General features: G+C 48.3%; 1 protein-coding gene across 1 annotated transcript in view; it reads left to right on the top strand.

The window, feature by feature from the left end:
• The window catches only part of INSC (INSC spindle orientation adaptor protein), a 119,522-nt gene that overhangs the window by 71,638 nt on the left and 32,386 nt on the right, over positions 1 to 15,498 (top strand). The window contains exons 6-7 of the mRNA XM_070426663.1: positions 568 to 681; positions 7,692 to 7,817. Coding sequence (XP_070282764.1) covers positions 568 to 681; positions 7,692 to 7,817 — 240 coding nt within the window. The remainder of the gene's footprint in view (positions 1 to 567; positions 682 to 7,691; positions 7,818 to 15,498) is intronic.

The following is a 15,498-nucleotide window of genomic DNA, read 5'->3' as shown; positions in this document are numbered from 1 at the left end:
CACCGAGTTTGCCCATGTTTGGACAGGACCAAGGTTGCTGTTTTGGCCTGGCTAGAGACCCAGTGCAAGTGTGCCACCAACCCCCGTTAAGCTACTGTAGAGAAGAGTGCTTCTTTTGACTTAACCCCTTACCCAGCTGGGGTTCTCTGTTGGCTAATAGCCATCCAAAAATAAGAAGCTTCTTTGGTCACTACTACAGCTCTGTTTTAAATGTGATGGCTTATTTAACTGATATTTTCTGTTCTCTGAGGAGTCAGTAGCACAACAAGATGGTACTTGCTGAGACCATCAACATTTCCTGATCCCCTGGAGCAGGGCATGTTTGTCATCTAGGCCCCAGGGGTTTGAAATGATCCCATGTTTCTGAAATGTAGCTCCCATTCCATGCTGCCTCATGTCTTTCCCAAAGTTAGAACCTCATCACCCCCATAGTAGGGCTGCGGATGGGACAGGATTCCAGATTCCAGAGGGTTCTTAAGAGCATGAAACCATCGATGCTTTGTTAAGGAAGATGAACAGAGGGTAGGTGGGCGTGAGTAACCGTGAACCTCTGCTCTCTTTTCTTAGGCACTGGTGAGAAAAATTGATGCCTCAGACAATATCTACACCACGGAATCCACCACAGGGAACCTGTTTAGCCTGACCCAGGAGGGGGCTCCCTTGTGCCGCATAATAGCTAAGGTGAGGTTCATGGTGAGGGGCGAAAATTGACAGGCCTGGGGGGAGTGCGAGGAAGCTAGTTTGGGGGAATAACTGGCTCGGGAAGTTGTCCTGGCTCTAGCATTTGCTTGCTGTGTGACCTTGGGAGAGTCACCTCCTTTCCCTGGACCTTGCTGTCGCCATCTTTAATAGTGGCTTGCCCCTGTGACTCATTCCCTACCTGATGTCTCAGTACCCTCCGACCCTCTACCACCTTTCTTCATGTACGGTGTCTATTATAAATACCAACCCTCTTTCCTCATCTTCACATATCCCACCAAACCCCAAACCCAAACTCAGGTTTCTGGCTGGATCCCCAAAATGTCTGCAGCCACAAAGGGAAGACACACTTGAAAAGACAGTGGTTTTCTGCAATTACAATGGGAGTTATCATTCATTAGCTTCATGATCAATATGCCCGTGCCCTAAAGGTCCAAACACGTAGGGCAAACATAGGTAATTGGTAACCTTTGGACCTCACCAGGGTCTGCTTCATTTGTACTTTTGTCCTTGAGAAATGACATCACATTGGGGATAGAAGCAGTGGTCTCATTGGAAGCAAAGTAATGCCCTTCAATAGACTTAAGATGCCAGTCACCAGAAGATGCTCCAGCTTTGGGGTCCCCAGAGAGTTTTGGAAAACACAGATCCTTTTGCTCCACCTCAAATGTACTGAGTTCCTGGGTAAGACTGGGCCCCTAACAAGTTCTATGGGTAACTCTGAGGCATGGCCAGACTCTCAGATTCACTGATCCAAGCCCTGGAGGAAATCTGGAAGAGTGGGGTAAATGCTTATGAACCCTGGTCAGGGGAGCAGTAAGTTCTATATAACAGCAATAGCTGACATTTGCACTGACTGCCTTGCACACTTTTTTTTTTAAATCACAAAACCATCCTATGAAGTAGGTATCACGTTGTTTCCATCTATAGTTGAAGAAATGGTTTGAGGGATTTGCTCAGAGTCCTACAACTGATAAAGAGTGGAGTCAGAATTCGAACCCAAGTCTCTTTACTTGAGAGTTCATGGTCCTAGAGCCCACAACGGTGACTTCCGGTTCAGTCTTTGGCCTTTCAGATTCTTGGACCAAAGTGTGACTCACAAGTTCTCAGCTCTACACATTAGAATCCCTGGGGAGCTTTAAGAATGTTCTGATTCAGACTTAATTGGCCCAGAATAGGATCTGGGGTGAATATTTTTGCATTCTGCATAGACTCTAATGCAGTGATGGTGAACCTTTTGAGCTCGGCGTGTCAGCATTTTGAAAAACCCTAACTTAACTCTGGTGCCGTGTCACATGTAGAAATTTTTTGATATTTGCAACCATAGTAAAACAAAGATTTATATTTTTGATATTTATTTTATAAATTTAAATGCCATTTAACAAAGAAAAATCGACCAAAAAAATGAGTTCACATGTCACCTCTGACACACGTGTCATAGGTTCGCCATCACTGGTCTAATGTGCCTCTTGGGTGGGGACCATCTCTTAGAGAGTGCTTTGGGTGTGATTTTACTTGGAAAGCTTGTGGTGTTGATGGGCAAAGGGCGCAGTGAGGGTAGCACGAGGTCTGTCCTTTCCAAGGACTCTGTGACCCAGTCACTCAGCTTGGTCCAGAGTGTTTACTCTGCAGAGGTCTGCTCAGTGCTCAGTGCTATGGGGACTGGAACTGGGGCTGGAACTGACTCAATGGCAGTTTAATGGTTAACTTCAAGCAGAACTTAGCTGACTCTCTTTTAGAGTGAGAACTATTTTCTCCTTCAAAATGAGTTGCAAATATTGGCTGGGTTTGGGCTCTAGGTATGGATCTGAGGCGTGGAAGGGGCAAGGAACTCTTCTGAATGGCACCGTGGGGCCTGAAAAGCTTTTGTTGTTGTTGCTGTCAATCCTCACCAGAGGATATTTTTCCCTGTTTGTTTTTTTAGAGAGAGTGGAAGGGAGGGGGCGAGACAAACAGAGGGAAACATCCACGTGAGAGAGACACATTGATTGGTTGCCTCCCATTGGTTGCCCTGACCAGGGCTGGGGATTGAGCCTACAAGCAACATACATGCCCTTGACTGGAATTGAACCCGTGACCCTTCAGTCCTTGGACCAACACTCTAACTACTGAGCAAAACCGGCTAGGGCCTGAAATGTCTTTACATTTTGGAAAGAACAGGCCTTAAAATTTTTCTAGGAAGGAAAGTTTGCCGGAGCTCTTACTCTGTTTCAGGGCCGGGGCGCTCTGAGCTCTGTCTCCATGTGCTGCAGATGGCCCCTACTGCCTACATTTGTACTCCACTTTTAGAAGCAGAGAGGAATATAAGCTGAAGATGGCCTTAATCTTCTTTGGGGACCAGGATTTAACTCTGGTTAAATATCCACCCCAAATATTTTGTGTTAAGAAAGCAGTGGGGAAAGGCCTTTGCCAGGACCCGCTCCTCAGCTATTTAACTACCCTCATTTCCAACACCAGCCCTGGCCATTCAAGAACTATGACCAGTAGTTTAAAGATTTGGATGGTCCTTTGCCTGTGGACACTATCCACATGTTATATCTTGTCTACACACATATTTCTGAGATGAGTATCAGTGACCCTGTTGTTTTTTAGATTTTTAAAAAATTGATTTCAGAGAGGCAGGGGAGGGAGAGAGAGATAGAAACATCAACGATGAAAGAGAATCATTGATTGGCTGCTTCCTGCACCCCCTCTACTGGAGAGCAAGCCGAAACCCGGGCATGTGCCCTTGAATCCAACCCGGGACCCTTCAGTCTGCAGGCTGATGTTCTATCCACAGAGCCAAACCAAGTAGGCCTAGTGACTCTGTCTTACAAAAAAGGATACAAGACTCACAGTGGTTGAATACCTGGAGCAGATGACCACTTGGTACACCCTGCACAGCACCTCACTGTCCATGTTCAGGAGATGTGCCCAACGTTGCAATGACTGTGGGGCAGCTCCCCCATTGGACTTCTCTACCCACCTCTTTGGGGCCCAGTGTGATCTGTCTTTGGGTCTTCCATCCATCTGTGCTGCCTCCAGGAGACGATGTGGCAGCCTGTCTGAGGTCCATCATCTCAGCTTCTTGGGTTCCTCTGCAGGCCATGCCCAGTCTTCCTCATCCCTTCCTGAGTGCAAAGCACAAAAAACTCCACTGTGCTCTGTCAAGATTACCCTGCACCCCAGCTCCTCTATTCCTCCCACCACCAGTCTACACACCCCAGAGCTTTGATAGCTTAGCTCAAGTCTGTCTGAATAACGCATACTATATACAACTGGGCTCTGAGCCCGGAGCTTTCTATAAAATTAAATAAGCTCCAGCCAACAGTGTGATTCTGCTAGCTCCAGCGAATCCCGGCTCCACGCGAAGATGAGTGCCGCTCTTGGGTCCTCGGCGGTCACTTCAGGGTGGTCCCTGCCACTAATTCATCTCACTCACTCACTGTCTCATTCCTCCTCACCCTCCCACATATTCCAGCACTTGACACACCACCCTTCATGAGGGTAAGAGACACCCTTCTAACCAGGAACCCTTCCATAGCCGGCCGTCACCCGGTTGTCCAGAACTGGGTGCTAGACCCTTTCATTTACACGAACTCATTGACTCCTCCCAAAACTCCATCATGTAGCTGTATCATGACCCCATTTTTGGCCAAAGTTAACCAGCAGCAGAACCAGGATTTGAAGAATTCCCTCAGTTTGGGGCCAGAATTGCCCCCCTTCCTCTCCCAGTTACTAAAAATGCTAAGAAGGCCATTTTTTTCACAGGCCTGGAAAAGGATGTAATGAGAAGCAAATGCAAATGGGAACAGAGGCTTAAATATACGCTGGGCTCAGTGCTTCCTGAGCCAAAGGAAAGCGGCTACATTGATCCTGGCTTTCGGCCTGCATTCTTTGGCACCATTTCTTCATCGGCTATTCCAGATATAAATGATCTACAGCTATCTATCTATCTATCTATCTATCTATCTATCATCTATCTATCATCATTTATCTCATGTATGATTACCAATCAATCTATCTATCATTTTTCTAAAGTATGATTATCTATCAACCTATCTATACTAATAAAAGGGTAATATGTTAATTAGACTGGGTGGACCGGGCATCTTCTGGATGTCTGACTTCCTTACGGACAAAGCCACTGAGGCAGAGGCAGTTAGGGGCGATCAGGCTGGCAGGCAGGCGAGCGCTTAGGAACCAGTAGTCCCAGATTGTGATAGGGATGTCCGACTGCCAGTTTAGGCCCAATCCGTGTGTGAGATTGGGCCTAAACCAGCAGTCAGATATCCCCCGAGGGGTCCCAGATTGGAGAGGGTGCAGGCTGGGCTGAGGGATACCCCCCATGCATGAATTTCATGCACCAGGCCTCTACTCTATTATTTATCTACAATTATCTATCTATCTATCTCTCATCTATCTCTATCATGTATATAAAAATAATCCTAATATATAAACAGCCAGGGTCCGTCATGACCTAAATGTCCAAACGGACAACTGAACCGCTGGTGCGGCGGAAGTCAGTCCTGGGTCCTGGTCACCCTCGGCACGGCGGTGGGAGAGGGCTGTGGGAATGGAGCCATGCTGCCATCAGACTGGCCTCTTGGTCCCTCCTCCCACCCTCAGGCTCTGGGGAACCAGAGCCATGCTGTGATGGGACTGGACCCTACCCGAGGGGTCCCGGATTGTGAAAGCGTGCAGGCTGGGCTGAGATGCCCCCTGAGTGCACAAATTTTCATGCACTGGGCCTCTAGTATTTATATAATATATATGATTAAGTATAAACACAGACATATATAAATGTACATACCTATGTAAACTTGCATATATAAATATTTAATCTGGAGGGAGGTCATTAATGACCAGCAGGGCTGGCTGTTTCTTTTCTTCCCACTTTAAAGGATAATTTGATTTTACTTCAGTGGCTCTCTGAGTGAGGCCTTTAAGTGGACCCTTCATTAGATGTCCCAGGAACTGTGGAAAAGCAGGAAGGCAGAGATGGGGGAGGTGGAGCAAGGACTCAGAGGGGGTGCTTGTCCTATACTGGAGCAGGTTTTCATCGGAGTGAGGCTGTGCATCTGAAGTCAGAGTTCTTCACTTTGACCTCAGATTAGGACAAAAGTGCCTGCTCCGTGCCTCTTTAGCCTGCACCCCCCATGTCACTGCACCTTTACCCAGGCTTCTTCCTGCCTTTAACATGATCTGCCTTCCCCTGACTCATCGTCCGTCAGACCACGAGCTCAGCGTGGACAGAGACCGAGACTGTGTGCTCAGTGCCCAGCACAGAGTCTGGCACACAGTAAACCATTCATATTTTTTGGCTGCTTGAATGAGTTTACCGGTCCTAAGATATGCCCTTTCCCAACACATGAACTACCTCAAAAGGAAGCAGGGATAGAAAAGTTAAGAATCACTGTGAGCTGACTCTAAAATGCCAGCATTTATAAACGCCCCCGCAGCGAGACACTCTCATCTCGGTCCCTGCAGTGATAAACCATAAACTCTGAGAATGACAAGGGCCCGGAGCCTGTCTCTATGATGTGCCGGGGGAGGGATGATGTGCGATGACTCATTTCGATGAGTCTGTGTGGGAAGTCTTCACAAGTTAAAGGTGTTTGCGTGAGCAGCTCGCACAAAAGGAGAAGTACAGGCTCACCTCAAAAGCCAGGCTGATTGGTCCTAACGGTTGTTTTCTTTTTTTCTTTTATGAACAGGAGTGAAGGAGTTAAAACAAGGATAATGTGGATTTGGGGTGAATTATTTCACCCATCTGGACTTTAGTTGCTTCATTACAAAATAAGAGTAAATTATAGTATTAATATAAATAAAACTCACTTTCTTTCTTCTTCTTCGTGTGTGTATGTGTGTGTGTGTGTGTGTGTGTGTGTGTGCGTGTGCCCTTGACCGGAATCAAACCTGGGACCCTTCAGTCTGCAGGCTGATGCTCTATTCTCTGAGCTAAACCAGCCAGAGCATAAAACTCCTTTTCTGCCTGTTGTGGTTGGGAGGACCTGAGAAGTAATGGGTGTTTGTGGCAGGGCAAGAACCAGCAGTGGGCCTCTCAGTGTCAGCTCCCTCCACCTGCTTCAGACTTATTTCTAGAAGCTATTTCAGGTGACTGCAGGCTTGCTCCGTGGGGGGAGTTACCAGGCACCTGGGAGCGGTGTTGAGTGGAGTTGAGCCTCGTCCTAGCAAACATGCCTGCCCTGGCCTCTGGCACTTGAACCCCAGAGCATCTGGGGACTCCCACCTCCAGTTTAGACTCTCAAGGGCGACATTGTTTCTGGAGCGAGCATGTTACTGCAGCATGCATGTGAGCATGGGAGTGTGTATGTATGCCTGTGTGTGCAGAGGAGAACATTATTTTATCTACCACCTTCCGAGGTTCTCTGGCTGGTGCCCTGTGAAATGGGCTGACAAAAGACAGATTAACAAGGGAAAAACAAACAGCAGTGTATTAGCTCTTACACATGGGAGCGCTCAGAGATGGTTAACTCAGAGTTGGTGAAAACTGGAATCTTAGCAAAGGAATAATGCATTTTTAAAGAAGTGACAAGACAAAGAAAAAGGACCCTGAGTCTCTGGGGCAGCAAACTGTGGGAAGGCAAATATCTGGGGAACTAATTGTAGATAAAGGCTGGTAGGAAAGTTTGTTGTGTAGATTCCTCTGATGCCATAGCAGGCTGACGAAGGTCTAAAGTTGTCTCTGGTTATTAACTTTGTCCTTCCTGGTTGAAAGGAGAGGGGGAGATAATTTCATAAATGTATGTCCTGTTTTTAGGCAAATAGAAGGCTGGCAGATATTTTTTCTTGTATCTGCTTCTTCCCAATTGTCTTCAGTTCAAAATACTCCTTATGCCAAGGTGGCATATTTTGGGGTGCCCTCTTCTGCCACCCTGCAGACTCAAACCATCCCTGCCGAGTGAGGAGAGGTGTCAGTTATTTATTTTTGAGCCAGCCCAGGAAAGGTCACACGGTAAGGTCATGTGCCATGTTCCTTTTCTTGGCAGGAGGGTGGGGTCGTAGCCCTCTTCAAGGTCTGCCGGCAGGACAGTTTCCGGTGTTTGTACCCCCAGGCGCTCCGCACGCTGGCCTCCATCTGCTGCGTAGAGGAGGGTGTCCACCAGCTGGAGAAGGTAAGAGTGCAGCTGGCTGAGCGGGGCCTGAGGTCCCAGGTGGGTAGATGGGAGAAAAGACCTCTTGGTGGCCACCTGGGCCTCTTCATGGAACAAGTCCCCGAATCCCTCCTTTTCTGAGGCATCATTCGGACGAGGCTGCTGGGATCTTGGCCATGGGAGGTGATGAAGATGGGAAGGGGATAGGGACTGAGGAGCTGGACCAGGAAAGGCAGGGTCCCAAGGGGCACTGGGCATTTCCTGGGTGGAATGGAACAGAGTCAGTGGGTGGAACAGAACTGGAGGCAGCAAGTTGGGTGGGAGTGATGTCCAGGGTCAGGGGGTTGGTTCTTCACTCATGGCAGGACCCTAGGAGGGGAGGATCCAGCTCCTCGGGGGACAGAGTGGGCAAGAGCATGGTGGGTACGAGGTGCCTTGTCAAGCAGGTGGGGCTCCACCAAAACTGGAGACTAGACAGTTTGAGTAAGAGAAAGTGAAGCCTAAGTCCAAGCATATGCCAGGTCAACAAGGCACAGGGGTGAGTGGGGTTAGATCAACCTAGGCAATGCGACCAATTCCGTCCATTGCACTCACCCCAGTTTGTAGGGCTGGGGCTGCTCGTCCACGGGGACCTGAGTGGGTCTGAGCCTGCAGACGGGTCCTCGGGAACTTTAGCCAGGAGGGTAGTGGGGGCTAGTTTCAAGGAAAGATGCTGAAAATGTTTATGGAAGAGAGGTAGAAAGGCCTGGGTATGTCCCAGTGACAATTGTGGTGCTTGCAGGATTGGGGGTAGGTACCTTGAGCCTGTTCCTGTGACTGGTCTAAATGGGGATGGGCCTGCTTTCCTTTCTCTGCGTCGTGTCCCACAGGCTGGTTCAGGCTGCCCAGGAGACTTGCATTCTCCTCCAGCTTCTAAAGTTTGGTCCGGACTCCTGGACAGATCATCCTGCTTCTTCCCAAATGTACGCAGCTTGTCGGGCAGGGTCACAGCACCAGGCTCAGAGGTGCTCTTAGCTGAGGATGGAGGGTATGTGGGGAGTCTGCTCGTGGTATAGATGAGAATGCTGTGGCTCGGAATGGGGAAGTGATTTGTCTGAGGTCACACAGCAATGTGGTGGAGGAGCGAGTGCCAGTCCTCTGGGCAGAGCGCCCCCTACCCACGGGGTGGGAAGCCTTGGTATGTGTGTGCTTGCTTGGATGGCCAAATGGAGCAGGGGGCGATGGTGAGAGAGACAGACAGACAGAATCCATGGAATAAACACATCAGGAGTCTCCAGCTTCGTGTGCTGAATAGTTCTCACTTCTTTTGTAAAATCTTCCCTTGGACACTGGTAAAATGGCCCATGGGGTGTTCTCATCTTCTTTCATGCTGGTTGGCAGGGTAAGAGGAGAAAATAGAACAGACTAGAATCGTAAGTTCTCCGATTTCTTGGCTACAGAGAGTTTGCAAAGCAGCAGGAAATGCTCAACCTGGGGAAGAAAAACAGCAGGGCCTTTTGTTTAGAGTGGAAAACCTTTACCAGAAGGCTGGACGCTGGAGGCAGTTTAAAAATATATATATTTTTATTGATTTCAGAGAGGAAGGGAGAGGGAGAGAGAGATAGAAACACCAATGATGAGGGGGAATTATTGATCGGCTGCCTCCTGCTCGCCCCCACTGGGGGTCAAGCCCACAGCTGTGACCTGCTGGTTCATAGGTCGATGCTCAACCACTGAGCCAGGCTGGCCGGGCCAACTGGCACAGGAGAAGGTGTTCCTACCTGGGCATTCCCCTCTCCAGGTCTGATTTCTTTCCATACATAGGCAACTCTCATTCCCACTCGGTGCCTGGCAGAGAGGGGATGCTTCAGGAGTGTCATGAGGGGGAGAGCGTTCCTCGAGAAGAGCCCCCGTGTGGTCAGAAACAGCAACTACATTGTATGGCAGCTGTAGAGCTTGCAAAGCTAGCATTCTCCTTTCATTTGATGTTGGCCTCAGTGTGCAAACATCCCCGTTGTGCAGATGAAGAAACCAAGGCCTAGAGAGGTTAAGTGACTTATACAAATGGCATAGCTCCTAATGAATAATCAGCAAATATTTATTGACTATCTGCTACTTGCCAGGCACTGTTTTAGGTGCTGGGAGAATAGCAGTGAACAAAGCCGACAAAAGCCCTTGTCCCCATAGAACTTACGTTCTAGCGCAGGCGGTGGCAAGTGACGGACGTGGGCCAAAGTCAGCCTGCTGCCTCTTTTGCTATTATCTGGCCTGTGAGCTAAGAATATATGTTCTTTCATTTATAAATGGTTGAAAAAAATTAGGAGAATAACAGCATTTTGGGTCACATGAAAGTGATGTGAAATTCAAATTTTTGAGTCATAAAGATTTACTGGAACACAGCCGTGATCCTTTTCAGGCCTTTCTACTTGGAAGCTCTGTGTTCAGTGAATTGGGAGAGCACAGGAGAGGAGGCGGTGTTCTCTGAACCACACCTCGGGAGGAAGAGGCGAGGGACAAAGATTCTTCATTGTCTGCTTTTCAGTGATTGACGAGGTCATGCGGCCTGCAGAGTAGAACCTGTTTACTGTCTGGCTCTCTGTAGGAAATGATGGTGGACCCCTGTCCTGTCAGGTCATCAGGCCATCATGGCCACATGCACAGGACAGAAACTAACACGTATGGAATACTTGCTTTGGGCAAGCACTTCTCTAGGCCCCTCCTTTCATTGTGTCACTTAATTGTTAACCCATTGGTGCAGTGAGAAGAAGGGGAGACTCAGAGAACTGAGCAACTTGCTCAAGACCACACGGCTAATACAAGGCCAGGCAGTAGTTTAATTCCAGCTCCGCTGAGCCAGAGCCGGCCCGGCTGGGACCTACTGTGTGGACGGGACTCACATCCTATATTGTGAGCCCCATGTCCACACTCGTTTCCCCACACGACGCTGCTTCTGAAGCTGTGGGAAGTTCTGGACACCCAGGAAGGGCCTGGGAGTCCCCTGCCCTCTGCCTCTGTCCCCCTCCCTTGCCCGGGCCCTGCCAATACCCCTTTGTGACCTGGGCTGCCGATTGCTGGTTCCGGAGGTTCCGCTGAGGTTGGCTGTTGTCAGTGTTCAGGGTAAAAGGTAAAGTCCAGGGACAGGGTGGGGCAGTGGGGTGCCCAGGGGCTCTCGCCAGCCCCCAACCCACCAGGCACAGCGTGTGCCCTAATTAGATGATGTCAAAGTCCCAGCCTTCCCCTGATTTCCTGGCCTGGCCTCCTCAATGAAGCTCGATTAATTTGTTGGCAGTGAGAAATTGTGCTGGACCTGGTGCAATTCTTCTCTGTCAGGCAGCTCCCCCTTCTCCCCCAACATTAAATCACACACAGACCTCGCTGCGGGGGTGTGGGTCTGGACAGTCGCCAGGCACCCCATCCATCTCCAGCCCCGCTGTGTGACGGGCCGGGGCGTTTGCACGGTCATAACTTCATCCACTCGCGTCAGGTCGCTTAGTCATCCGCGCCTTCATTCTTTCTGTCGTCCCGTCAGTCACTTTAACTCGCTCACTTACTTGCTCCCTCACCCGGGCAATCACCAGCTGATCACACCGAGGATTCTTCCCTTCATCCCACCTTCGTGGGGAAGCAGCCGACGCCGTGGGAAACCAAGGCCTTTGGGAGTCAGGCTCTCCACCTGTGAGCTTGGACATGTTGTCCTGGGCGAGTGACTTGCCTTCCCAGAGGTGGGGTGTCTTCATCAGTCCAATGGGCATGATGACACTTCCCCCCAGGGCTGTCGGAGGATAGGTGTGCAGTAACGTGGTGCCTTGCACGCGCTGGGCACAGATGAATGGTAGCCATTAGGGCGATGCGAACCGCTAGGGTTAAACAAATCAATGGCCTTGGGAAGATTCCCGTCTGGTGGGTGCACCAGCAGGAGGGGCTAGTGGGTCAGACACCTCCCAGGGCGCAGGATGGAGAAGTTGGGTGGGGCCTGAGCACGAGTCCTCACAACTTTTCCATTTTACAGATGAGAACACTGAGACTTGGAGGCTGTGTTCCCTCAGCTCATGAATGTAGAGCTTAGATTCACACCCTAGTCTGGCTGGTTCTAAAGCCCGTGTTCTTCACCCTCTGTGACCCTGGGAAGAGCTGGCCTTCTGAGGTAGGGATGGCAGGGAAGGGCTCCCTGGCACCAGGCTCTGACTGTGGGCCTGGCTGGGGGCAGAGGTGGAGATTCCCCAAGTTTTCCTTATCCTTTTGCTTATTTGACTCTCAAAATCATTTTGCAAGGAAGGCAGGGAGAGATGGTCATGGCCATTTTATAGAAGGGAAAGTTGAGGCTGAAGGGCATAGAGACACCAAGAGAGGCAGAGCCTGGGCTGGGAACCCCATGCTTTTGTTCCCAGCCAGAGGCTCAGTTTGCTTTAACTGCCCTGGGGTGGGGGTGGGGGGGGGCAGTTATGCAGACCCAGGGCGAGACAGCTACTTCATGTTGATGGAGTCAGTTCTAGTCTGTAAGTGAGGCTGGGCAGGGAGACAGGAGCTGTGAATGCCAGGAAAGAACTATTTTTTCTATTTGACTTGCAGCCCTTCTTTACCCAGGAGTGAGAGAGAAGGTGAATGCCTTTGAATGGAGACCCCAGCTGCCTCCTCACTCCTCTTTAGGGCCTAACTCACCTGGACTCATCAGCCTCTCCCATCCCTCACACCCCATGCAGCCGCCCTGGGAATGGGCTGGGACTGTGCAGAGAACCCCAGGGTGCCAGCTGCGTGTGCTGTGACTGGCCAACAGGCAGGTTGGAGTGGAGACTGCCACTGTCACCTTCCCCAGCCCTGCAAGTGGGGCTTTCTAGAGGGGGTGTGGCTCATTCACTTCTCCACTGCCAAGTCTCCCAACCTCATCCATCTTTCTTGAGGGGCGGGTAGTATTTGAAGGAGGCCAGGATGAGAAGGGAGAACAAAATTAGGCACACTGCCCCGCCTCCCCCGCCTCTCCCCGAGGAGATTCACGCTGAGATTACCGGCCAATATTGTTCAGACTGAAGGAAGGCCCAGGTGTTTCAGGGGCTACACCCCAAACGCAAAGTGCAACCTGAGCTTGGAAATGGCATGGCGCCACCTGGCGGCCCGAGTCAGAAGTGCAGCAGCAGGCGAAGGCTCTGCTCGGTCAGGGCTCGAGGTCCCCATGTGCTGTGCAACAGCGGCCTCTGGTGGACAGAGGCGGCAGTGGCAGCCCTGCCACGCTGCTTGGGGCTGTTTTCTCCTGAACTAGCAGGATGTGGACTCTGGTCTGGAACCAAGGTCAGGGCGGATGTGTCCTGTGTGTGTCCTGCATGTTGGGGGGAAGAGTTACAAATTCAAGGCAACAGGGGATTCTTCCTATGGAGCCAGTCTTTTTCAGGAGGAGGATGTGGATACATCTTGTAATGTAATAGGTTTCTAACTTGGCTCCCCCCAGAAAGTCTGTCCTGGGCCTTCTCAGAGCAGAACCCTTAATCCAAATCCCCCACTTCTCACTGGAAAAAATCCAGACCCCTCAGCCGACAATGAAGGTGCCTTAACACCCTGCGGGCGGATCACGAGCATTCTCGTGTTTTCATATTACACAGTGTTGTACATAAATGTTGAAGGCACGCCTTAAAGTTAAGTACCCATTGCATTTTGAAGTTATTTATTACATATTCTTACAAGCTAATATATTTTTAAAGTATGATACTTTGTAAAACGTTTTTGTACTCATTCAATAGAAACTTATCTGGCCACTGGGTAAAGCTAGCAATAAAACTACTGGTGCGGATTAAGAACAATGCCCCAATTCTGACCTGCTTGGGTGTATAGTAATTTCTCATGATGGTTTTAATTTTCTTTTTTCCTGATGAGTAATGATTTTGAGCATTTTCCTTTATTCTTATTGATCATTTGGTCATTGTCTTTTCTGAAATGTTGGTCTGAGACTTTTGCCCATTTAAAAATTAAATTGTTTGTCTTTTTCTTATTAAATTATAAACTTTAAAAAATATATTCTACATGTGAGTCCTTTGTCAAACATATATATTGAGAATATATATTTTCAGCCAATGGTTTGATTTTTCAAAAAATATACTTTTTAAGAAAATATTTACTTTTATTGACTTCAGAGAGGAAGGGAGAGGGAGAGAGAGATAGAAACATCAATGATGAGGGAGAATCATTGATTGGCTGCCTCCTGCATACCCCACACTGGGGATTGAGTCCACACCAGCACCAGGAATTGAACCATGACCTCCTGGTTTATAGGTTGATGCTCAATCACTGAGCCATGCCAGCCAGGCTGCTTTTTGCTTTTTCATTTTCTTAATGGTGTCTTCTGATGAATAAAGATTCTTAACTTTCATAAAGTCCAATTTATTGATATTTTCTTTTGTAGTTAGTATTTTTGTGTCCATTTAAGAAATGTTTGTTTTTATCAACTCATTGATACAGACAACAGACTTATGGCTGCCAGAGGGGAGAGGGACTGGGGGCTGGATAAAAAAAGGGAAAGGATTAAGAGGTAAATCTTGGTAGTTACAGAATAGTCACCAGATGTAAAGTACAGCATAGGGGCTATAGTCAATAATATTATAATAACTATGTATGGTGCCAGGCAGGTACTAGACTAATTGGGGGGAATCACTTGTAAATTATGATCGTCTAACCACTAGGCTGCACACCTGAAACTAATACAAAATGATATTAAATGTAAACTGTCATGAAAAATATAAAAATTACGAAGGTAAGACTCCTATTTTTTTCTTCTAGGAACTTTATTGTTTTACCTTTCACATTTAGGTATATGGTCCATTTAAATTAAAATTTTTCAATGGTGTTCCCAATTTAACTTGCACCATTTATCAAAAAGACTATCTTTTCACCACTGAATTAAAGTGCTAGCTTTGTTCTAAGTAAAGTGATTACAGATGCATGAGTTTGTTTTGGGTTGTTTTCTGTTCCATTAGTCTTTTTTGGCCATCCTTTTGCCAATATGGCACTGTTTGAGTTCCTAAATTACTAAGTAACAAAGCAATACATTGTGTTATTTATTAGTATAAATCCTACAACTTTGTCAGGATTTATATATACACTAATACACTAGCACCCCCCCCGCCCCCCCCCGCTGGAGATTAAACCCAAAACCTGGGCATATGCCCTTGACTAGAATTAACCAGGGACCCTTTAGTCCCCAGGCTGACACTCTATCCACTGAGCTAAACCAGCTAGGGCCCTTTTTATTTATTTTCCTTGTCATATTGCATTGGCTAGGGCCACTGTAAAATGTTGACTAGGAGAGGTAAAAATTGATATCTCTGGTTTTCATATTGATTTCAGAGGGAATGGTTTTAATATTTTATTTACTATTTCATTATTACGTGTGATATCATTATCACTTTAAGAATTAGAATACGGAGGCTCAGAGAATGTCAACCACTTGCTCATGTCACCAAGTCAGCAGGTAGCACAGCCGAGTTGTGACCCCAGGCTTTCCCCACTCACGCCTAAGACTGTAACTCCCACTGCACCGCAGGCTCTCTAGAAGCGGTGCAACAGGATCTCCCCTAACATTACTTACGGAACTTTCCAAACTCTGATGCCCAGCCTCCACCTCAGACCAATTCAATCCGAATTTCTGGTGGGGAAGCGTGGGCATTTGTATCTTAAAACTTTCCTCGATGATTCTAATCATCTGAGAACTAGGCTGAGAACCACTGATCTTCTATTTTTG

The sequence above is a fragment of the Myotis yumanensis genome, unplaced genomic scaffold (genome assembly GCF_028538775.1).
Source record: "Myotis yumanensis isolate MYYU_CA2020_CCGP unplaced genomic scaffold, mMyoYum1.0.hap1 SCAF_10, whole genome shotgun sequence".
NCBI classification, from domain to species: Eukaryota; Metazoa; Chordata; class Mammalia; order Chiroptera; family Vespertilionidae; genus Myotis; species Myotis yumanensis.
The sequence above is the reverse complement of the archived record's forward strand: the minus strand, read 5'-3'. Positions and strand labels throughout refer to the sequence as shown.